At 44.8% G+C, this 23,686-nt stretch overlaps 1 protein-coding gene across 2 annotated transcripts in view; it reads right to left on the bottom strand.

Moving 5' to 3' along the window:
• Positions 1-10,853, bottom strand: part of NUDT4 (nudix hydrolase 4) — a 31,807-nt gene extending 20,954 nt beyond the window's left edge. For both annotated transcript variants that reach the window (XM_069974230.1, XM_069974234.1), the window contains exon 1: positions 10,516-10,853. In XM_069974230.1, the coding sequence (XP_069830331.1) occupies positions 10,516-10,614 (99 nt within the window). In that variant the 5' untranslated portion in view covers positions 10,615-10,853. The remainder of the gene's footprint in view (positions 1-10,515) is intronic.
• Positions 10,854-23,686: the final 12,833 nt, after the last annotated feature.

Below are 23,686 nucleotides of genomic sequence, written 5' to 3'. Positions count from 1 at the left end.
TCTCTCCTATCTATCTATCTATCTATCTATCCATCTCCTATCTATCTATCTCCTATCTATCTATCTATCTATCTATCCATCTATCTCCTATCTATCTATATATCTATCCCTCCTATCTCTCTCTTTCTCCTATCTCTCTTTATCGATCCAGGAGAAGAACTTTTTTTTTTTAAGACTTTCAAAAATCACGTCGCCATACACCTCCTACAGCCTAAAGGCCCCGTTCCCACTGAGCAAAAGTAGCGGAATTCCGCAGCGGAATGCCGTTAGCCTCCCGCTCATAATGGTAGTCTATGGGAGGCGCACGCGCTGCTGCTCTGTACGCGCTGAAGAATGAACAAGTTCATTCTTCAGCGCGGACAAAGCAAGAGCGCGCGCCTCCCATAGACTCCCATTCCGCTACTTTTGCTCAGTGGGAACGGCGCCTAAATGTGTAAAAAAAAAAAAAAAAGTCTTTCCCATCCAACTGGTTTCAGTTCTTTGTTATTTTTCCTTCTGGTAATTTGGCTCTGAGAGAGAATAAAGGGCGCTGCAATACAACTGTGGTGAGTTGGTGTGGGAGTGCTGCCGCGTGACCACATGGCAGTGGACACAAAGGATGACGCTACTCTGAGAGTGAAGACCGGAGAAGAAAGACTCGGAGGCACGGAGCGGCCTGAACTAGGAGGACGGTCTTTGATGAACTGTGTTCTGCTCTCCTATTTATGTATCTCCTATCTATCTATCTATCTATCCATCTCCTATCTATCTATCCATCTCCTATCTATCCATCTCCTATCTATCCATCTCCTATCTATCTATCCATCTCCTATCTATCTATCCATCTCCTATCCATCTATCCATCTCCTATCCATCTATCCATCTCCTATCCATCTATCCATCTCCTATCCATCTATCCATCTCCTATCCATCTATCTATCTCCTATCCATCTATCTATCTATCTCCTATCCATCTATCTATCTATCTATCCATCCATCTATCTATCTCCTATCTATCTATCCATCTATCCATCCATCTATCTATCTACCTACCTATCTCTCCTATCTCTCTCCTCTATCTATCTCTCTCTCTCTCCTATCTCTCTCTCTCTCCTCTATATCTCTCCCTCCTCTCTCTCTCTCTCTCTTCTATCTCCATCCTCGTTACACGTCCCCTTTAAATCTCTGGCAGGATGCCGGGCGGGGAGGCGGTCCCACGGGACGGACAGGTTAGAGGCCGCTGGGATGGACAGGAGGGAGCGGGGCCAGTCTCACACTCCCGCAAGTTCGGGGAGCCCCTGCAACGTGCGGGCAGGCATTCTCACACGCCGGGCAGCAGTGACGGACGGACGTGCGGGGGCCGGTCTGATACGTCGGGCAGCTGGGGGACCGCTGGGACGGGCGGAGAGGCAGTCCGACACGCCGTACAGGTTGGGGCCCGCTGACATGGACAGCGGGGTGGGTAGGTAGGCGGGCGCTCTGACACGCCAGGCGGAGGATGGACGGGGGGCTTGGGGTGGAGAGGAGAGAGGCGCTCAGACATACAGTGCAAATCTCCTATGTGCTGTCTGTGCGTCCCTGCACAGACAGCACACAGGAGACCTTCAACCTGTGCAGCTCAGCGCTCAGACGGGTTGATAGTGAAAATACCGCAGATACCGTCCTGGCAAAGTTAAGCTCGGTTGACCGACGCCAGTGACGGTATCGGTATTTTCACGGTATACCGCCCAGCCCTACTTTAACCCCTTCAGGACCGTGCAAATGTTCATTTTTGGCTTTCGTTTTTTCCTCCTCACGTTTAAAAGGCCGTAGCACCATGCTTATAATGCTTTTATCCTTTGGCCTATGGGGCTGGTTGAGGTGTCATTTTTTGCTCCATGATCTGTACTTTCTATTGGCACCTTGATTGCGTATATGCAAATTTTTGATTGCTTTTTTTTACAATTTTTCTGGATTTGATGCGACCAAAAATGCACAATTTTGCACTTACGTCGTTTACCGTCCGAGATCAGGAATGTGATAATTTAATAGTTCAGGTGATTATGCACGTGAAAATACCAAATATGTTTATTTATAAAATGGGAAAAGGGGGTGATTCAAATTTTTAGTAGGGGAAGTTTTTTTTATTAATGAATTTTTTTTTTTTTTTTACACAGTCATTAGAAGTCCCCTGGGGGACTTCTATATAAACAGCAGGATCAAACGGATCACCCCTCCGCAATCACATCACGGGGGGGGTGGCGATCTTCCCACTGGACACCAGGGATGGGGCACAAAGAGCAGTTTAGATGCAACTGTCAGCTATTACAGCTGCTGCGATTGGACCGCACCCGCTAACAGCCATGTTACCGGGCTTTTAATAACACCCGGGATCGCAGTGGTTCAGAGCGGGGTCGCCACACAGTTACGTCCTTGGTCGTGAAGGGATTAAGGTGTCCATAAATCTTCAATAACTTTTCTCTCCCATCCTCCACATACACATGAATGTCCAGCATGGCTAAACATTGCTGTGTTTCCTATGGGGGGGGGGGGGGGGGGAGAAGCCACAGCCAAACTGCTCTGGCTGCTGCTTTTTTCTCAGAGAACAAAGGCGCCGGGAAGTGAAATTCAATCATGTGTTACCCCTATCTCCACTGACATCATCTGTTGGTGGAATCTCAGAAGACCCCTATAAACTTTATACTGCTGGCCAAATTCGTTACAAGCAGCCACTGTAGCTGACATAAATATGTATGGCAGGGTTTCTTAAAGGGGTAGTGCGGTGCTAAACAATTATTCACTAAATAACACACGTTACAAGGTTATACAACTTTGTAATGTAAGTTAGGTTAGTGAATGGCCCCCTTCCCCGTGTTTCCCCCCACCCATGCCACCCCCGGAAGTGTAGTGCTCTATACTCACCTGATACGTGTCGACCCCCGTCCGCCATCCTACGACAATGATGTAATCTTCGGGCGGCCAGCCAAACCTCTCCGACCGTCCATCGTGTCGGCCGCCGGCGATTGGCTGAGCATAACTGTGCTCAGCCGCGATTGGCTGAGCATAACTGTGCTCAGCCGCGATTGGCTGAGCATAACTGTGCTCAGCCGCGATTGGCTGAGCATAACTGTGCTCAGCCGCGATTGGCTGAGCATAATTGTGCTCAGCCAATCGTGGCTGAGCAGCTGATGAGGGACGTGCGGCCAGAATGAGGGACGGTCGGAGCGGTTTGGCCAGCCACCCGAACATTACATCATTGTCGCAAGATGGCGGACGTGGGTCGACACGCATCAGGTGAGTATAGAGCACTACACTTCCGGGGGTGGCGTGGGTGGGGGGGAAACACGAGGAAGGGGGCCATTCCCTAACATAACATACATTACAAAGTTGTATAACTTTGTAATGTGTGTTATTTAGTGAATAATTGTTTAGTGCCACACTACCCCTTTAACTCCCGTCCTCAAGACCCCCACACAGGTCATATTTTGAGGATTCCCTTAGTATTTCACAGGTGATATAATTAGACTTAGTGCATCAGATATTATCACAGGTGTCCTTCATATGGGATACCCCCAAAACATGAGCCGTTGGTGGGCCATCTGCACTTTTTTAGGCCGGAGCTAAATGGCGATTCCTGGTCCATGATCAGGAATGGCCATGGCGCACAACCCAAGTGTTGTGCGACCAGGAATCGCCATCTAGCCACAACCTTAATGAAAGATTTCCGTTCTCAAGGAACAATGTGTACAGGTCTTGGGAACATGCACTGACTGTAGACATCTTGGAACAGTATACAAGTTATATACAGTGTATATCAGTTACAAATGGACCTAAACACATTTTCAGATATACTCTTTATGAGAATGACTCATTAAGCTCGGACTCCCTACAGTCACTAGCAGCCATCTAGCCATAGATTGCTGCTCACAGAAGACTACAAGCTACAGACTGTCCTAATACAGTTTTTTAGTGTATTGAGGGTCAGCTGGCAGACCTTGAGAAGATTGAAGTCCCCACAGCTGCCATGCTATCAGATCAGATCCCAACACAGGTATATTAAGGAACGAGACAACGCTCCACAGGTATAACCACTACTGGAGATGGCTCACACACACAAAATGCAGCAAAGGCCCTTTTACACAGACTGATGAGGGGAGCAAAAATCTTGTCTGCAGGACCTTTACAGGGCTCCATCAGTCATGCAGACAGGCCACACAATTAATGGAGTATTTAAAGGGAAACAGACAGCACAGATATGCATATATCCGTGCTGTCAGTTTCCAGATTTATACATACCTTTAGGGATGTTGTATGATCCAGCAACTTCAATAAAACCATTCTTTGTTCCAGACTGACAGAGGAGAGTCTATGACACGGTCTTCGTCCGCCTCTCTCACTGGGCTCTGCTGTGTCTTTCCCCTCTTCCAGAATGACTGACAGCAGGAGGTGGCAGGGACGGCCTAAAGATGCAGCGGTTGGAGAGTGGGGCAGCAGCTGACACTGTCACAGACCCACCCCTTTGGCACTTTCAGCCCAGAATAAGGATGGTTTTACCAAAGAAGCATTGGAAAAGGTATGTATGCAATGCTTGTGTGATAGGTATCTGGAAACTGGCAGCACGGAAATATGTATATCCCTGCTGTCATTTTCCTTTTAATGCACGGTTATCGGCTGCACATGTTCTATTTAGACAGGGAGATGTGTGGCGATGGTGATAATTTATATGGCTACACAAAGGATTCAGGAAGCTGATGAATAAGCGTTTGCTCGGTTCTAGAAACACTCATTACTGATAATCCACCCCTGTAAAACGGCCATAAGAAAGCACACATTTTTACCACCCCAAAGTAGACTATGGGGAAATTTAACATCTGCTTTTCTCAGCTACACTTAAGTATTCTGCAACATATAAGCTAACAAAAAGGAAGTGTTCAAGTTTATAACACATAAGAAACCCATGTCTACATCCTGCAACCAATCAGATCTGCTCTTCTTTTTCAGGCAACCTGAAGGTGAAGCCCTAGCACTCTACAATTAAAGGGCCGATAGCCTTAAGGGTTATTGTTTGCTGGTACACTACACTTGTGTACCTCAAATAAAATGTAAATGTGTTTATGATACAAACTGTGCTGAGATTACGGATACCTTTTTGAAAGTTTTTTTTTTTTAATCTAAATTGTGCTTGATGCAATCCTAGAGCCCTAAGCACTTTTCAGACACATGTAAGTTGTGAGAAGTGGTGCAGTGGCCTCACAAATACAGTGCTTAGTCTATATGCCATATTTTTCTCGGAAGAACCTGAGTTTCTTCCAGGTTCTCATAAAACATAACAGGTTAATTAGGAATTTGGATGAGTCCCAATGGGAAAAAGGACCAATGTAATCAACCAAAAGCTCCATATAGCACTGTGGAATATGTAGGTGCTATATGAAGGAATTATTTCATACTCACAAAACAGAGCTCTATAGATATTTCTGTTGTATGACATATACCTTTAAGCACATTATAGAGGGAAAAGAACGCTTTGCAGATATAACTGAAGCTAAAATTTGCTTCATCCCGCTTTAAGCAGCTGTATGTAACCTTATAACAAGGCCCGATGCACACAGCTGCATGTTAAAAGGTAATCTAGCATTCCAGGTCACCCTTATCAAATTCTTTATTCTCTAGTTTCCCGATCCATTGCACCATTCCGGAGATATGGGCAAAAATAAGATTATGCAAATGTCCTGGTTTGGTGCACTGGGGGCAGTCCGAGCCTTTAGGTGCATTGCTTGCCCACCCAGCAGCTCTATAAACAATGCTCCTCTATCAATATTCATTCCCTTTCCTTCTAGAGCAGTGATTTTCAACCTTTTTTGAGCCGCGGCACACTTTTTATACGTAAAAAATCCCGGGGCACACCACCAACCAAAATGGCACAAAATGACACTAAAACAGTACATATTATACATATAGTTAATAATATAGATTCTAAAGGTATTTATACTCACTCAGTGTGAAACCTGGGCCTGTTTTCTTCTCCCCCCTGCTTCTCTCCTGTGCTTCTCTCCACCATACTTCTCCCCCCTGCTTCTCTCCTGTGCTTCTCTCCACCAAACTTCTCTCCCCCCCTGCTTCTCTCCGCTGTTTCTCTCCCCCATCCCCATGTTTCTCTCCCCTGTTTCTCCCCCATCCCCAGGTTTCTCTCCCCCATTGTTTTCTCCTGTTTCACAGGGGCACCATAGTTTGGGGAACTTTCCCCGCGGCACACCCGACCATGTGTCGCGGCACACTGGTTGAAAATCACTGTTCTAGAGCACTAGGCTCTAAGGTCTTGTATGCGAACAGTCACACTCTGAGGCCCCCATGCAGGAGAGCTGACTGGCCAAGTGCCCTGATGTCACTGTAAAAACGGGACTGACTATTCAAAGAGTGCAATAAAACAGAAAGACAGGGGCACCTTCTGGTGCAGTATCTTGTGAAGCGCAGAATATAGAAAGGTGTGTGAATAGCACCACTCACCTGGAAGAGTTGTGCAATTGCATAGGCACAACTCTATTATGCGCTTGTGAATGTAAAAGTTCCCCTTGTGTGGCACAGAAAGTATAAGATGTATACTTCTGCACCACACAGTTAAAAACACTACAGGAGAGATTTATCAAACTAGTGTAAAGTAGACCTGGCTCAGTTGCCCCTAGCAACCAGATTCCACTTTTCTTTCCTCAGATTCTTTGGAAACTGAAAGGTGGAATCTGATTGGTTGCTAGGGGCAACTGAACCAATTCTACTTTACACCAGTTTGATAAATCTCTCCCTATGTCCTTTATTTGCAACGCATTTCGGCCCTCAGAAATATAAAATGAGCCCTTTTTCAAGCATGCTTGAGAAAGGCCTCTTTATATTTTTAAGGGCCTAAACAAGTTGCAAATAAACAAGTGTTTTTAACTGTGTGGTGCTCTGCGGCATTTTATGAGGCTATCAGAAGTATACATCTTATACTGGAATCCACCTGTGCTGTGCCATACTTTTGGTCCACCAGGTCCTGCCTAGGGTCTATTGGTATATTCAAAGAGTGCAGGATACTTGCAGGACCTTATTTTTGCCCGTATCAGGGGAGTGGCGAAACAGATCGGGAAACGCAGGAAAGCTTTTTGATCAGGATGACCTACTTCAGATATCAAATCTATACTGTAAGTTTATTATTATAGATTTCTTCTGCATATGGAGAACTATGTATAGTAGGCTGCTTTTACTGTAAATACAACTAAGATGCTGAATGTCCGCTGAGTAGATTTGTGATGGCTCTCGCAGTTTCCTACAGCTCAGAAAGCTGCATTTTGAAGAAAAGGAAAAACATAAAAATACAATCAGTCAGAAGCTTAAATACCAAACCACCACTGAATTTTAGTAACAATAAACTAAAGACTTTGAAGTAACATCAGGCTGCAGTTTCCGAACAATAAACACAAAGTATACAAAACAAACCCACAAAACTATTTATTGTTGCAGTTTTTGTATAGAATGGACGCAAAATGGAGGAACATGTATAAAAAAGAAAAAGCCAGAAAAAATGCTAATACTTCTTTCTTTTGTATCTATTACTGTGTTTGTTTCAAAACAGTGCCTCAAAATCATCACGTGGGAACCAAGCCTCGGGCTAGAAACCCATCCAGCTCTTTCCAGTTATCGGTAGGCATTTCAGCAAACAGACCCCTACCAATCATTATGCCCTTTCGTTCCCAGGATCCGAGAGAATAAAGGGACAGCAAACTCTAGCAGTAATAGCTCTCTACATGAGGTATCCTGCCATACTCATGATGGATATTTACTAGAGATGAGCGAACCAGGTTCGGGTTTGAGTCCATCCGAACCTGAACGTTCGGTATTTGATTAGCTGGGGCTGCTGAACTTGGATAAAGCTTTAAAAGAGACCTGTCACCCCCGTGCCAGGGTGACAGGCTCCCGACCCGTTACAGCCCCCTATACTCACCTGATCCCACCAGGTCCTGCTTTTGGATCCGGTCACGGAGATATCAGCTCCCGAAGCCCAGCACGCGCGCTGACAGGAGAGTCCGATGCTCCTAGAGAATGACGGAGCATCGGACTCCCCATTCATTCTCTATGAGCGTCGGACTCTCCTGTCAGCGCGCGTGCCGGACTTCGGGAGCTGATATCTCCGTGACCGGATCCAAAAGCAGGACCCGGCGGGATCAGGTGAGTATAGGGGGCTGTAACGGGGGGTCGGGAGCCAGTCACCCCGGCACGGGTGGGGTGGTGACAGGTCCTCTTTAAGGGTGTCTGGAAAACATTGATACAGCCAATGACTATATCCATGATTTCCACATAGCCTTAGGGCTTTATCCAACTTCAGCAGCCACCGCTAATCAAATGCCTAAAGTTCGGGTTCGGATGGACTCGAGCATGCTCAAGGTTCGCTCATCTCTAATATTTACCTGTTTCCATAAGGATGATTTTACACAATTGTAACATACTGTCCATATTACTGCCTCAACACCCCAACCTCCTGCAGCATCAACTGCATCCCTTGAATCACAATAGGGATCCAGTTTACACATTATTATGCCTATTATACAAAAAGTAACCTGACGGAACATCACAGAGTACTGGCATGGGCACATGAGTACTGGCATGGGCACATGGGCACTGGCACATGTGGTGCCTACATAAGACACTGTAATTTTCCCCTAGATGGAAGACATCTGTAGCAGGACAAACATGGAACACACAAATCCTAGGCATAAGCGCCATATTACAGGTTTATACAACACTACTTTGTCTTTTCTGCTGTATAGGATCTGTCATGACCTTTTTTGCTTTCTGTTGCAATAAATGAGATCAATACACCCCAGACTGAAGCTAAAATGTCAATATGGCATTAGTTATTTTTAAGAGGTTGTCTGGGGAAAGAACCCTTTTCTTAAAGGGGCCTGAATGGTGGAAAAATAAAAAAATATAGTCTAAACCAGCCTGATCCCACCATTACCATAGTTATCTGGTCCCTGTGCATTGATAGATCACCACTAAGCAGTGGGGACCATGGCAGCATTGAAATGGCAGTAGCAGGAATCAGACACGTGAGTATGCACTATTACTATATGTATTCCTTCCCCAGATAAACTCTTTACATAAAGAAGGTTAAGTCAGAAGAAAATGATAGTGTGCCCCCTGCCTTACAGCCACCTGTGGTTTTAGCAAGCTGTACACGTTCGATATGATCCTATGTATACATACGGAATAAATGTGCTATATTACGGACATTAGCTCTAAACATGGACCTTTGGTAGCCAATACCCAGTAGCTGTAAGACACGTGAAAGGGGGATGTACCACAAGTCATGACAGATGTTCTTAGGTCTCCAATTCCACATCACTCTGCACCAGAGACCAGAGTAGGAGCTTGTACACCATGGAGAGCAGAGGAAGGGACAGCACAGAAGCCACAGAGACGCCTCAGCTAGAACACAGCAGGAGCCAGACTATTCTAGTGACCAAATAATGGCAACCTTCACTGACAGCCAGGAGAGCAGCACATCTGTACATGTACAATCCCAACAAACTGCAAGAGAAACATAGGAACAACCTACAGCAAAGTACAAGTCACTCCACCAAGTTACCAAGGTTTAGGCTCTGTTCACACATTATTACTGGAGCCATTACAGATACCTTGGATGCATTGGTCATTGAAAACTCCTATAGAAACAGGCCTGACACCAGCCAACATACAGCAATGCATACATCTGCTCCAGATCCCCAATGTATGGGTGGCAATGTCCAATCCAGTAGGCCAGGGCTCACACTGCTGCTGGGGCCTCCACCACAGGGGCCACCGCATACACTGGAGCACACCGCATACACTGGAGCACACCCCATACACCGGAGCACACCCCATACACAGGGGCCACCCCATACACCGGAGCACACCCCATACACAGGGGCCACCCCATACACCGGAGCACACCCCATACACAGGGGCCACCCCATACACCGGAGCACACCCCATACACCGGAGCACACCCCATACACCGGAGCACACCCCATACACCGGAGCACACCCCATACACCGGAGCACACCCCATACACCGGAGCACACCCCATACACCGGAGCACACCCCATACACCGGAGCACACCCCATACACCGGGCAGCAGGGACAAGCTGGACACCAGGAGGGATACTAGAGGGACCCCATCATAGTGTCCAGAGACAGTGCAGGCCCGGGCTGGAGCAGCAGGTCACCTGGCACATGTCTGCCTACTGACAGCAGTGTGAACACAGCCCCACCATGTCACCAGCGTCTCTGACATAAGCCGCACGGGGGAGGCCCGGGCAAACGGTGCCGGCAGGGAGGCCCCTGACTCAGTGCTATGAGGGGCCCGGAGACACGCGGGGCCCGCACACCATCCCGCAGCAGCAGGGGCCCGGACTCCAGGGAGACACATGCCGGTGAGGACTCCTGTCAGCGCTGCCGGCTCCACACACACAGGGCAGCCTGTACCGCTCCCGGGGAGCAGGGCAGCCGCAGGCCGGTGAGCTGGGGGCGGGTCTCCCGGTCTCACCTCATCCTCCCGCTCGTTCCTGAAGCACAGACAGGCCGCCCGCTTCTTAAAGCCTTCCCGGTCATAAGTCCGAGTCTGGTTCGGCTTGAACTTCATCATAGAGGCGGCTGCTCCTCCAAGCTCCCCGGATGCTGCTGCTGTCACCGCGACCCTCGCCGCTCCCTGTCCGCACCACAACAACGAGCGCCCGGAGTAGGAGGAGAGCCGACCCGGTGTTAGAGCAGGCTGGTGGTAGAGAGAAGTGAACCCTCGGAGCAGACGCGTCTCTCCATGGACTTGTGTCGTCTCCTCCGGTCTGTGCCCGTTCAGCTGGTCCGGCCCCGCTGCCTGCTCTCCCCTGGCCCCCCCGTCACTCCCGCCCCTGCGCGCGCACTGCGAGCCTCCTCTACGAGACTGGCGCTTGCATTCCACGCCGCGCTCGTGACAGGAGAGCTGAGGCGCATGCGCAAGTAAGAGGGCGGGCCGCAGTCAGGCCGCAGCTCTCAATGAAGAGCGAGCGTACTGGACGTGGAGCGCGCATTCCTGTAGCCTGTGTGTCCCCGCCCCGGGCTGAGGGGAGAAGTAGCGTAAGGTAGCGCCCCCCTACTCACTGTGTTACCCAGACAACCGCTCCCTCAGTGTACGTGTGGATACCACCTCACTGGATGCTGTGACTGGTTTGGGTGTCTACTACTACTACACAATTGTGCACAATTGCTGCAAACCCTGCATGTGTGTGCGTGTGCTAGCGGCTGGCATTAGACAGCTATATATAGCGTCACGTGGTGGCAGGAATACCACACGGGTGCCCCCCATGGGCAGGGGTGAGCACGGGCACCATCCATCCTGTCAGCTGGAGGGACACAGTATATGTGTGCTGAAAATAGGGCGACCATAGCTCAGCCAAGAGGGGCTGTTGTGTTGCTCTAGATGGGGAGTCTTAGCTCAACTTATAGGGTTTGTCGAGTTGGATATTTGTGCAAGTACTGTACATTCATTGAGCAAACTTGCTTCTCCTCATATGCTGCTCTTTCCCTCTCATGGTCCTCAGGTCACCGACCACCACCTTCCGCCATGTTTTCCTCACAGAATATATGCAGAGTAGTTGATGTCACGTATTCACGCTTATTTGAGATACTTTCCTAGAAAAAATAGTATAGTACCGTGTTAGCCAGAAATATCCATATCGTGGTAGATACTTGTGGTCAAAGTATTTTAGGAGTGATACCTTTATTGGCCAACAAAAAATTGTTAGAATTGTGAGCTCTCGGGATTCAAAAGATCCCTTCGTCGGACAAAGGGATTTTTTGAATCCCGAAAGCTTACAATTCTAAAAAAAAAATAATTTTTTGTTGGTCAATAAAGGTATCACTCCTAAAATACTTGGATCACAAGTATCTACCACAATATAAATACATTCCTAGAAGAATATGTACTGGATTTCACACTGTAAACATTGGTGCATATTCCCATTGAAAATAATGGCACCCAAATACTGTTAAAAAAGTCATTGTTAGCCAGCTGCTGATTAACATCTCTCTGCCTATGAATATCAAGGACTACTAAGCCCACACACATTATGGACAGGACTAGTGTACAATGCTCCGAGTCCTTGCTATTCAGGAGGATATCTTTGAATCAGCTGCACAGAACAATGTAAGTGATATCATTCTGTTTAGCGTCTCTGTTACTAGTTTATACTATCCTTAGACTGGACAGCATAAACCTGCTGACAGTCTCTTTAAGTTTAAAAAAATATATATGTATATATATATATATATATTTTCCTTTCCGATCTAATCCTTTCTGTTCCAGAAAACCCATTTAAACCTGGAATACATTGAGCAATGTACCAGAAGATATTGTATACCTGTGGGGTTTACACGCTAATTTCTCTGTCTCATACAGCCATACATTGATGTCTTGGATTATGAGCATAATTCGTTCTGGGACCATGCTTGTAATCCAAATCCACTCTTAAACCAAAGCAAATTTTCCCATAAGAAATCACTTATATGCAGACATTTGGTTCCACACCCCAAAATAATGTTTTGTTTTGTTTTTTATTCTGAATAACATGTAAAACAGACAAAATAAACAAAAAGAAACAGCAGAATATGTGATATTAAAAGTTACTGTACAGTATAGCAATCAGCATGTGGAGTATAATGTACAGTAAGTGCATAAACCTGAAAATACAGCAGCAGTTTGTAAATACAGGATGGAAATGCAGATCCCCATAATGCAGTAGCGTAGTATGATAGGTTAGAATAGAGTAGCAGGACTGCTGTCAGAGGTCTGTGTGGTAACATGACAGCAATAGGGAAGGGGGTGTGTTCATCATGGACCAATCAGGAAGTGAGAATCACAGAGCTGTGCAGGAGCACAGAGACAGAAAGTTTATATACAGCAGTTTGAATGGCTGATTGTAAGTTCAGGCAGATTATAGCAGCAGTGTGTATAGCTGAGTGTAAGTGAAGGCACATTATAACAGCAGTGTGTATAGCTGAGTGTGAGTGCAGGCGTATTATAGCAGGAATGGAGAGGATGGGAAACACTAGGGCTGACAGAGAACGCAGAGAGCATGAAGGAATGAGTAGGGCATATGTGGGCACAGTATAGCAACACTCTCTGGATCTGCTATGATTTGGAAGGTGAGGAAGACTTCCTGGGTCTGTAGTGCTGTAGACCCCGCTATGCAGACCATGCCCCTCCCCTACTCGCGCTCCCACCCAGTACAGGGAGCTCCTAAACCAAAGCAATGCTCTTAAAGGACAACTCCCACAAAAATTTTTTTTTGCTCATTTAACACACATTACAAAGTTATATAACTTTGTAATGTGGTTAAATACCCGGCCTGGCCCCCTTCCCCCACTTTCGGACCCCCGACCCCCCACCCCGGAAGTTAAGGAATGTATACATTACCTATTACGATCGTCACGGTCCTCTTCTCCGGGGCGGCATCTGGTGACGACGACGTCAGAGCCGAGGGGCGGTCCGGGTCTTCTTCCTCCTCGGCGTCTTCATGCAAAGTGAATGGGGATGAAAAGGCTGCTGGTGCACATGCGCACCAGCAGCCTTTTCATTGGCTGGAGCGCATCACATGGCTTCCAGCTTGCTCAGCCCTGATTGGCTGAGCTTGCTGGAAGCCATGTGATGCGCTCCAGCCAATGAAAAGGCTGCCGGTGCGCAAGCGCACTGGCAGCCTTTTCCATCCCCTGGACCCGGAAGTTGGAGACATCGCTGGATGGCGGACGGCGGCGACGGAGAGGCGGACGGTGGGCGAATCGAGTGGCGATCGTCACCGGAGAGATGGTGAGTATGGTGTCTGTGTGTGTCTGTGTTTTTTTTTTTTTTGGGGTCCCGCGGGAGTTGTCCTTTAAACCAAGTTACAATTTTGAAAAACTGTGAGCTCTTCTTCCAAAACGCTCTTAATCCAAGTTACTCTTAAACCAAGGTACCACTGTATATGCTAGGACATGGCCCAGTCAAACATTAAAGCGACTCTGTACCCACAATCTGACCCCCCAAACCACTTGTACCTTCGGATAGCTGCTTTTAATCCAAGATCTGTCCTGTGGTCCGTTCGGCAGGGGATGCAGTTATCGTCATAAAAACAACTTTTAATCCTACAGCGCTGTGTCTAACGGCCGGGGCTTACATTTGTATATGCATTAGGCTGGCACACCCTCTCCGTCCTTCCTCCCCACCCTCCTCAGCATTAGGAATGATCCAGGAACATTTACTGCTGTTTGAGCTTTGCACAGGTGTATTAACGATCCAGCCCATATTCTTTATGCACGCAGCTGAGGAATAGGATGCAATCTGCCTGGAGCATTCCTAATGATGAGGAGGGTGGGGAGGAAGGAGAGAGAGAGGGTGTGCCAGCCTAATGCATATACAAATGTAAGCCCCGGCCGTTAGACACAGCGCTGCCCGATTAAACATTGTTTTAAGGACAATGACTGCATCCCCTGCCAAATGGACCCCAGGACAGATCTTGGATTAAAAGCAGCTATCTGAAGGTACAAGTGGTTTGGGGGGGGGGGCAGATTGTGGGTACAGAGTCGCTTTAAAACATGGCAGTAATCGAGTGATATATACTGTATATTCTTGAGAAAATGAAAAGTCAGCACATTTGATAGAGATGAATTGAATCAGCTTCCCTTTGACATCAGGATGAAGCCTGTGAAAGAATCCCCGGATGCTGGAATACTCATACATAGACACTAGTGTTGGGCGAAAACTAATACACAGGTGGGCACCGCACACAATGACCCGAGTGCTATACATATGTAAACATACAACATTCAAAGAAAGAAAAAAACATATGTACACGCAGCTGCACATCTAGAAGTCTTTATTATTATTATTATTCAATTTATTATTAATACAATACAAAAATTAAACAGAAGCAGTTAGAAGGGAGACAAGCTTCCTAAAAGGCTACCATATACATTTATAAACAATTAAAATGTCAAAAGAAAACTGGGATACAGCCTATGGCTATGGCTGTATCCCAGTTTTCCAGGCGGTCCTCAGGCTGTATCCACCCTCTCCACAGAGCGGGCCGACAGTGGGAATTAGACGCTGAAAGTTCAGGTTCTCTAGTGGTACATTCGCTTTAACGGTCCATAGCTTCCGTAAGTCACAGAATGTGTGAGTGCAGCCTTACATTGTTTCCTATGTGGTGTCCCTCCACGGTGTTGCTGACTTGTACACCCCTCGCAAAAGCCTGTACTCTAAGTAAAGTGGTAATGAAGTTATGCCTAAGTTTTTCCACTAGATGTCGCTACTATTTATCTATTGTACTTGTATTTTTTCACAGCTGTAGTAAGGGGTTACTGTTTATTTGTGATCTGTGCACCAATGAGAGCTCTTCCTCTTCTCCACCTATCTCTATTCTTTTCTTCTTCTCTATCACTTTCTTCTTCACCTCTCACAGGAGTTATTGTTACCTCCCAAGTGTCCCTCTTTAGGAGGGACAGTTATTACTCCCTCTTTGTCCCTTACATGTCCCTCTTTCTAACCTAGGAATTAGATTTGCATTAGTAAACTTTTAATGTTGCTCTAGAGAGTGTCTGGTTTCTTACTGTATAATAGACCCAAACTTGCCTAATATTCCATCATATGGGGCAAGTTGAATCCTACAAAGTGTTATATTCAGATAAATCCTGTGACATTATGGCCCCTTTCACACATGCAGTCTCATTGAGTTCTATGGCCCCATACACACATCTGTAGGTGTTTCAGATCCATTTGGGGACATTATCCGTCCTGCAACAAAACAATTAATCCATTGTGCATTCGTGTCGCCTATATGACAGGGGGTCACTGCAAATGTGGACAGTTACTGAAACACATTTGTAATCCTGTCCGCAGTTGCGGGTCCATAATCACTGACAGGGTTACTGATGTGTGAATGAGACCTAAGGATGCAGTTAGACATATAGGATCTGCAGCATATCCTGTATGTATGAATACATCCTCAAATTAAAAAGTATAGAATTGTCTGTAAAAATTTTCCTAGCATGAACCACACGTGTCCCTCTTTGGCCGGTATGGTTATTACATACCCTGTAGGAAGTTGTCACATGGGGAGAGGAAGTACACACCCACACTTGAGTCTTATCCAAGCCGTGAACATCTCTAAAAGTTCCTGCAACAAAAACAATGGATTCTGCTCAACCCAATATAAGGGGTGCTCTACTACATACCTAAATCACATACTAACAGACCGAAAAAGAGCAACAGGGGTATGTAATAAGCGTAAAGCACACCACAAAAATATATTTTAGAAAGATACAAAAAATCTCTATTCACATAATTGAAGATACCAAAAAAATTAAGCAAATACATGAGACAAACATATGGCCACAAAGCCCCCTAACCATTTAAAAACAATTAAAAGAGACAACAAAGGGATCTACAGAATATAAAGGTACCCTGTGATTCAAAAACCTATGGAAAATATACACTCCGGGTGCGAAAAAATTAATAGATGAAAAATGAGGAAGTCAAAAAATCATTAAGAGGTGAACATGTGCAAATGTGATACAATGCTCAAAGAGTAAAATATATATAAGGCACATCACTGTAAACACAAATAAGCCACACTTCACCATATCACAAAAAAGTGAGCAACCGGAGTGGAAAGGTTGGAGTCCATAACCCTACGCGTTACGTTCCCTACTGGAACTTCGTCAGTTCTCTAAAAGTTCAGGACAGTATTCTGAAACAAGAGGAACTGATCCAGATAGAGCAAAGCTGCTAGAAACCTACGTAATCTCACAGCGCAGGTGTAACCAGGTATTTTTGGCCACCTTGCTCAACTCAGGTAACAAGGACTGGGCTTGTGTCACCTTGTTAGGATGGGTCACCCGACATTGCAGGGCAATAGGTGGTATCATGACAGAGGTTGAAACACGGGAACAAGTATTGTTCTACTCTCAAGTGCTCTCAAGTATTATACTTCTTCTAAAGTTCCGACAGAGCACAGTACTAAATTGGATTGGGACTGTCGAGGCAGACTCCTCTCCACTACTCTGAACTCTCACGACCTACTCTACTCCGCTATTCTGAACTTACTCTACTTCTCATCATGCAACCAGTTCAGCTCTATTATTCTACCTTTGAAGCTCTTAGCACATATTCTGTCCAGTCAAGTCAGCAGCCTATTGTCAGCTGGTGTATTAACCACTAGACGACCTAGGACGTACTAATACGCCTTGGGTGCCTGTCCCCAGACGACCCTGGGCGTACCGGCATGTTCTGTGCTACAAAGCGTGCTCCGGAGCAGAGCACGCTTCATAGCAGGTGGGGGCCCTCACTGTTAATGACTGGCTGCAGCGATCGTGCTGCAGCGTGTCATTAACCCCTTAAGCGCCGCAATTGCCACAGGCAGGCTCAATCAGCAGAGCGCCTATAACACTGATCAATGCTATGCCTATGGCATAGCATTGTACAGTGTTTGCAATCTAATGATTGCAGGTTAAAGTCCTCCAAGAGGACTTAAAATGTGTTAAAAAAAAGTAAAAATATTTTTATAAACACTCCAAAGCCCCTCCCCGAATAAAAGTTAAAATCACCCCCCTTTACAATAATATAAATAAAACATAAAAATAAATGAACATCTTATATACCGTAGCGTGCGTAATTGACCGATTAAAATATAACAATTGTCATAGCTAATGGCGTAAACGAAAAGAGGAAAAAAAGCGCCAGGATTACCGATTTTTTGTTACATTATTTCTAAAAAAATTTCATGAAAAGTGATCAAAACGTCCTATCTACACAAATATGGTAATAATAAAAACTAGAGATCATGGCGCAAAAAATGACACCCCATACAGCCCTGTAGGTGAAAAACTTAAACCGCTATAAGCGTCACAATAGGCCCATTTTATTAATAATTAATAGCAAAAAAAAAAAGGATTTCATTAAAAATATATATAACATTAGAGAATCTGTGTAAACCTGCATATGGTTGTGTTCGGACTGACCTATAGAATAATTGTATCATGTCGCTGTTACCATATAGGGCATTACGTAGACACAGGAGCCCCACAAATGTTACCATATTGCATTCTTTGTTTTACAATTACACCAATTTATATCTTCATAAATAATAACTTTAGGGTTCCATCATACATGTTATGGTAAAATGAATGACGCCATTACACAGTACAACTATTCCTGAAAAAAACAAGCCCATACATGGCCCTGTAGATAGAAAAATGAAAGTGCTAGAGCTCTTAGAAGGGGAGGAGGAAAAAAATGAAAACACAAAAATAAAAATTGGCGTTGTCCACTGGGTAATTTTGGGCTTGGTCCTCAAGGGGTTAAGTGTTACTTCAGTAAAGACAATCTTATTTATGGTAACAGGACTCAGTGGTTATTACTCAAGCACACACACTAATTACACCATCCTTGGGTCATCTCCCTTTTCTGTGGGTGCCGATACCGGACCACTGTGATAAGCACCCAAGGGAGCCCCTCATAGCCTGGCAGGTTACCGACCACAAGGGAAAGGGTATAGCCAGCCAACCTAAAATAAAAGCAGATTTGCCTCCATCCCTGTGTGCCCAACTGGCACTGGCGTCACAACAACCTACCATCCGGCTGAGCTATATTCCGACTAACCACCACAGTAGTGGCATCACACAGCACCATCTGGCAAGTGACCGGCTTCTTTGTTTTTTTTTTTAATAAAAAGTAGATTGTGTGAACATAGCCTAAAAAACACATAAAGGCTTATGAAGCTGCTTGTTCATATCAACATTTTCCTTTTTTTGCAGACCAGACAGGTTTATTTACAGCAGACGGAGCTGAAGTACGCAAAAAGAGTAGGGCAAATGTTTACTCACAAAGACCTTTACGCAACAGCTTTACGCTAATGGAGTAGCAGAAGCGCTCGCCAGCCCAGAGTGTCACATAATGGTGACAAGCATCTGAACTGGCGATGCTACAGCTTTACAAAACCAAAGACAGGTAAAAGCAGATAAAAGATCATTACAAAATGTGCTCAATCATCTCATTTAAGCCTTCAGGGGATAGACAGTGCATTTTGTATATCCAAAAAGATTCTCTCCTGTTTAAACGGGTCACTCTATCCTCTATATTTTCCGTGATTTGTTCAATGGGGATAATAGTAATCTTATTAAAATCCTGGGCATGTTTTATTGTCAAGTGGCGGGATACACTATGTTGTAAGAAACCCTTAGATGTGTTAAAACGATGAGAGTTTATTCTTTTATGTAACGGCTGTGTTGTACGGCCAATGTATTGAACCCCGCACTCACAGTTCAATAAATAAATAACAAAAGATGAAGAACAGTCCAGGTGTTGTCTAATAGTGAATTTCTCTCCTGTGACATTGCATACATATTCACTTATCCCATGTGCTAGGTTCTCACAGCATTTACACATTTTTTTTATTGCACTTCCAAACTCCATCTTTTAAGAAAGATTTTTTTTGTATTTTTTCAGGATTTTTAATTCTACTGGGAGCAATCATATTGCGGATAGTTTTACCTCTTCTAAAAGTAATTCTGGGTTCTGATGGAATTATTTCCTTTAAAATTGGGTCATTTAAAAGTATGTGCCAGTATTTTCTCAAAGTTTTTCTGATTGTGACATTGCTACTATTAAATGAAGTGATAAAATTAGGTCTGAACAGGTCCTTCTTTCTCGCTTCAGTAACCGAACTTTTTTCTTTCGGTTTCAGTAAATCTCTTTGTTCAACAGCAAGGTTCCTTCTAAAAGCTTCTTTTAATAACTTTTTAGGATATCCTTTCTCTAAAAAACGTTCATTTAAAACTGTTGCTTGAGATTTAAAATCTTTCTTAAAAGTACAATTTTTTCGGATTCTGTGGTATTGGCTAAAAGGAATATTTTGAGTCCACCTCTTAAAATGTGTACTTTCAAAGTTTAAAAAGCTATTAGAGTCGACCGACTTAAAATTTGTTTTAGTAAAAATCATCTCATTTTTGTGTGAAATCTCTAAGTCTAAAAAAACTATTTTTTCTTTATCCATATTCAGGATGAATTGTAATCCCCAGGAATTATTATTTAAGCATTCCACAAATGAAATAGCCGATTCCTGTGTACCTTTCCAGATAAAAAACAGGTTGTCTATATACCGTTTGTAAAAAACTATGTGGTCATCAGACCAGGGGGATCCCGATATGAAAGAGGACTCGAACCGCCCCATGAAGAGGTTGGCGTAACTGGGTGCGGCCCGAGTCCCCATCGCGGTACCCATGGTCTGATGATACATCTGCCCCTGAAATAAAAACACATTATGTGTAAGAATAAAACGCATACTCCCTACTAAAAACTCTTGCTGACTTATATCAAAATTCCAAAACACATTGAGGCTTTCAAGCATTGCTGTGAGCCCCTGATGGGGAAAAGGATAATATTACAAAATAAATTGTAAAATATAACAATAACTAGTGAAACAGAGCTAGCAATAACCAGCCGCCTCCGTATTATAGTAAGCATGTTGTAGAGACAAAGAGGCGTATTATAGGGTCTCTTTCCTCTAGATAAAACATATTTCAAGAATAATTTTCTTTTTTAATAAACAAAGTTGTGAAAGTCTCATTGTTACGTATAGTTTCCAACATCTCCCAATGTAAAGTTTCTTTTAAATTATTAACTAATTCCGAAATAGTCGGCAGTGTAGGTACTGACATTAACTTTAATGGCCCAAACATACTTAACCCCTTCGGGACCAGGCTAATTTTCATTTTTGCGTTTTCGTTTTTTCCTCCTTGTGCTTAAAAGGCCATAGCACTTGCATTTTTACACCTACAGACCCACATGAGCCCTTATTTTTTGCGTCACTAATTGTACTTTGCAATGACAGGCTGAATTTTTGCATAAAGTATACTACGAAACCAGAAAAAAATTCAAAGTGTGGTGAAATTGAAAAAAAAAACGCATTTCTTTTATTTGGGGGGAATGTGTTTTTACGCCATTCGCCCTGGGGTAAAACTGACTTGTTATGCATGTTCCTCAAGTCGTTACGATTAAAACGATATATAACATGTATAACTTATATTGTATCTGATGGCCTGTAAAAAATTCAAACCATTGTTAACAAATATACGTTCCTTAAAATCACTCTATTCCCAGGCTTATAGCGCTTTTATCCTTTGGTCTATGGGGCTGTATGAGGTGTCATTTTTTGCGCCATGATGTGTTCTTTCTATCGGTACCTTGATTGCGCACATACGACTTTTTGATCGCTTTTTATTAAATTTTTTCTGGATTTGATGCGACCAAAAATGCGCAATTTTGCACTTTAGGATTTTTTTGCGCTGACGCCGTTTACCTTGCGAGATCAGGAATGTGATTAATTAATAGTTCGGGCGATTACGCACGCGGCGATAGAAAACATGTTTATTTATTTATTTGTTTACTTTTATTTATAACCTGGGAAAAGGGGGGTGATTCAGACTTTTATTAGGGGAGGGGGCTTTTTACTATTAACAACACTTTTTATTTTATTTTTTACACATATACTAGAAGCGCCCCTGGGGGACTTCTAGTATATATACTTTGATCTCTCATTGAGATCTTTGCTGTATAGATATACAGCAAAGATCAATGAGATCGGCACTCGTTTGCTTTCGGCTGCTGCAGCCGAATACAAACGAGTGCCGGACCGGGGACGGCGCCATCTTGGATGAGTCCCCGGCCAGCATCAGACAGGGAGATCGCCGCCACTAGACACCAGGGGAGTGCTGTATCCGGTAATCGGATGCAGCTGTCATGTTTGACAGCTGCATCTGATTACTGTATTAGCGGGCACGGCGATCGGACCGTGCCCGCTAATACCGGTGGTCCCGGGCTACAAGCGGCACCCGGGACCGCCGCGGTTCAGAGCGGGGTCGCCGCGTGGCCCCGCTCTGAACGCCCGCATCCGCGCGGGGACGTACAGTTACGTCCTCGTGCGGGAAAGGGTTAACTAGTGTCTACTCCCGCACATGCACATTTATGTAGCAGGACTCAGCAGTTAAAGGGAACCAATCAGCATGATTGTGCTAATATGGTTCCCAGCAGTACAGTATAGATCTACTGTGCATCTCGTGTTTCTCTACCTGTCAGTCATCCCTGCAGAGCACGCTAACAGGCAGAGAGACGTGACTTGTCCGCCATAAAGTCCGCTATCTACCTCTGTGATCCGTGAAAAACCACCCATAATCGCATTCGTTTTGCATCCATGTCCGTTTATTTCATGGATCTGTTTAAAGCTTTTTAAATTACAGTAATTACATCAGATCCATGTACACAGATGTACATCGATGTCAGGGTACAATCTCATTGACTTTTATGGGAGAATCAGTACTGTGGTCTCGTTAGAGTTATGGCATGCCCTATTTTTTGATGTAACGGATTGCAGATCCGTGAATAAACGCAACATGGGAATAGCCCAATAGAAACCAATGGGCTATAAAATTGTCCATAATCACAGACAACTTCATAGAACGTGTGAATAGGGCCTTAGAGGAAGTTAATGGACTCTATGAGGTAGAGATTTAATCCTTACCTAGCCATAATAGATTGGGGCATTCAATAAAAGACAAAGAAGAGTTTATATCCGTTTATTGTAGTTATAAAACCGACAATTTCACAGGTCAGTTAAGATATTTCTCTTTAATTATGCTCAATAAGGTCAAAAACTATATAGCCTTAACTTATTGTTAATAATTATCATCTTACCCTAATTAGTGATGTATTAAATGGGCACTGTTACCAAAAAAAAACTTTTTATATGTTTTAGAGGCATGTTAAAAATTCTTGTCGGTTAGGGTCTGAGTGTTCAGGCCATGACCAATCAGGAGAATGAGCAGGGAGCAGTCCACATTTAGTGTGTATTCTGTATTCTCTCCTGGGGAAGTCTCTTGGTTGGAGATGGCACACATGGGGCTTGGTGGGCCCCACCATGGACCTCATTATTTGTTTTATAAAAACGGCACACTGGAGCACAAAATTATTGTACCAGTACATCATCCCGTACTTCAGTGGGCTGTTAGAGGTGTATGTGTGAGTTCTGCCTGCTTTAAACCTAGCGGCTCTCTGCTAAATTCAGCCATTGCTCTGTGTGGATTATTAACTGTTTAAATACTGCTGTCAAAACTCACAGTAGCATTTAAAGCTACTCGGTACCCACAATCTAACCCCCCCCCCCCCCAAACCACTTGTACCTTCGGATAGCTGCTTTTAATCCAAGATCTGTCCTGGGGTCCGTTCGGCAGATGATGCAGTTATTGTCCTAAAAAACAACTTTTAAACTTGCAGCCCCGTGCCCAATTGCCATGGCTTAGAGTATCTGTACCCTAACTTTGCACCACCCCTCCGTCCCACCTCCCCACCCTCTTCATCATTAGGAATGCCACTGAAACATTTTCTCCATGCTGAACATTGAACAGGTCCTTAACCCCTTAGCGACCCATGACGTATCTAATACGTCATGGCGCCGCGGGGGGTGTTCAGAGCGGGGTCCCGCCGGGACCCCGCTCTGAACGGCGCTGATCCCGGCTGACACGTGCAGCCGGGCAGTGCCTCTGTTAACCGGCGCGGGTCCCGTTGCCGCGCCGGCTAATTAAGCACTTCAATGCAGCTGTCAAACCTGACAGCTGCATTGAAGGGCTTCAGACATCACATCCCTGGTGTCTAGTGG

Source organism: Dendropsophus ebraccatus, chromosome 1, assembly GCF_027789765.1.
Source record: "Dendropsophus ebraccatus isolate aDenEbr1 chromosome 1, aDenEbr1.pat, whole genome shotgun sequence".
Taxonomy (NCBI): domain Eukaryota; kingdom Metazoa; phylum Chordata; class Amphibia; order Anura; family Hylidae; genus Dendropsophus; species Dendropsophus ebraccatus.
The sequence above is the reverse complement of the archived record's forward strand: the minus strand, read 5'-3'. Positions and strand labels throughout refer to the sequence as shown.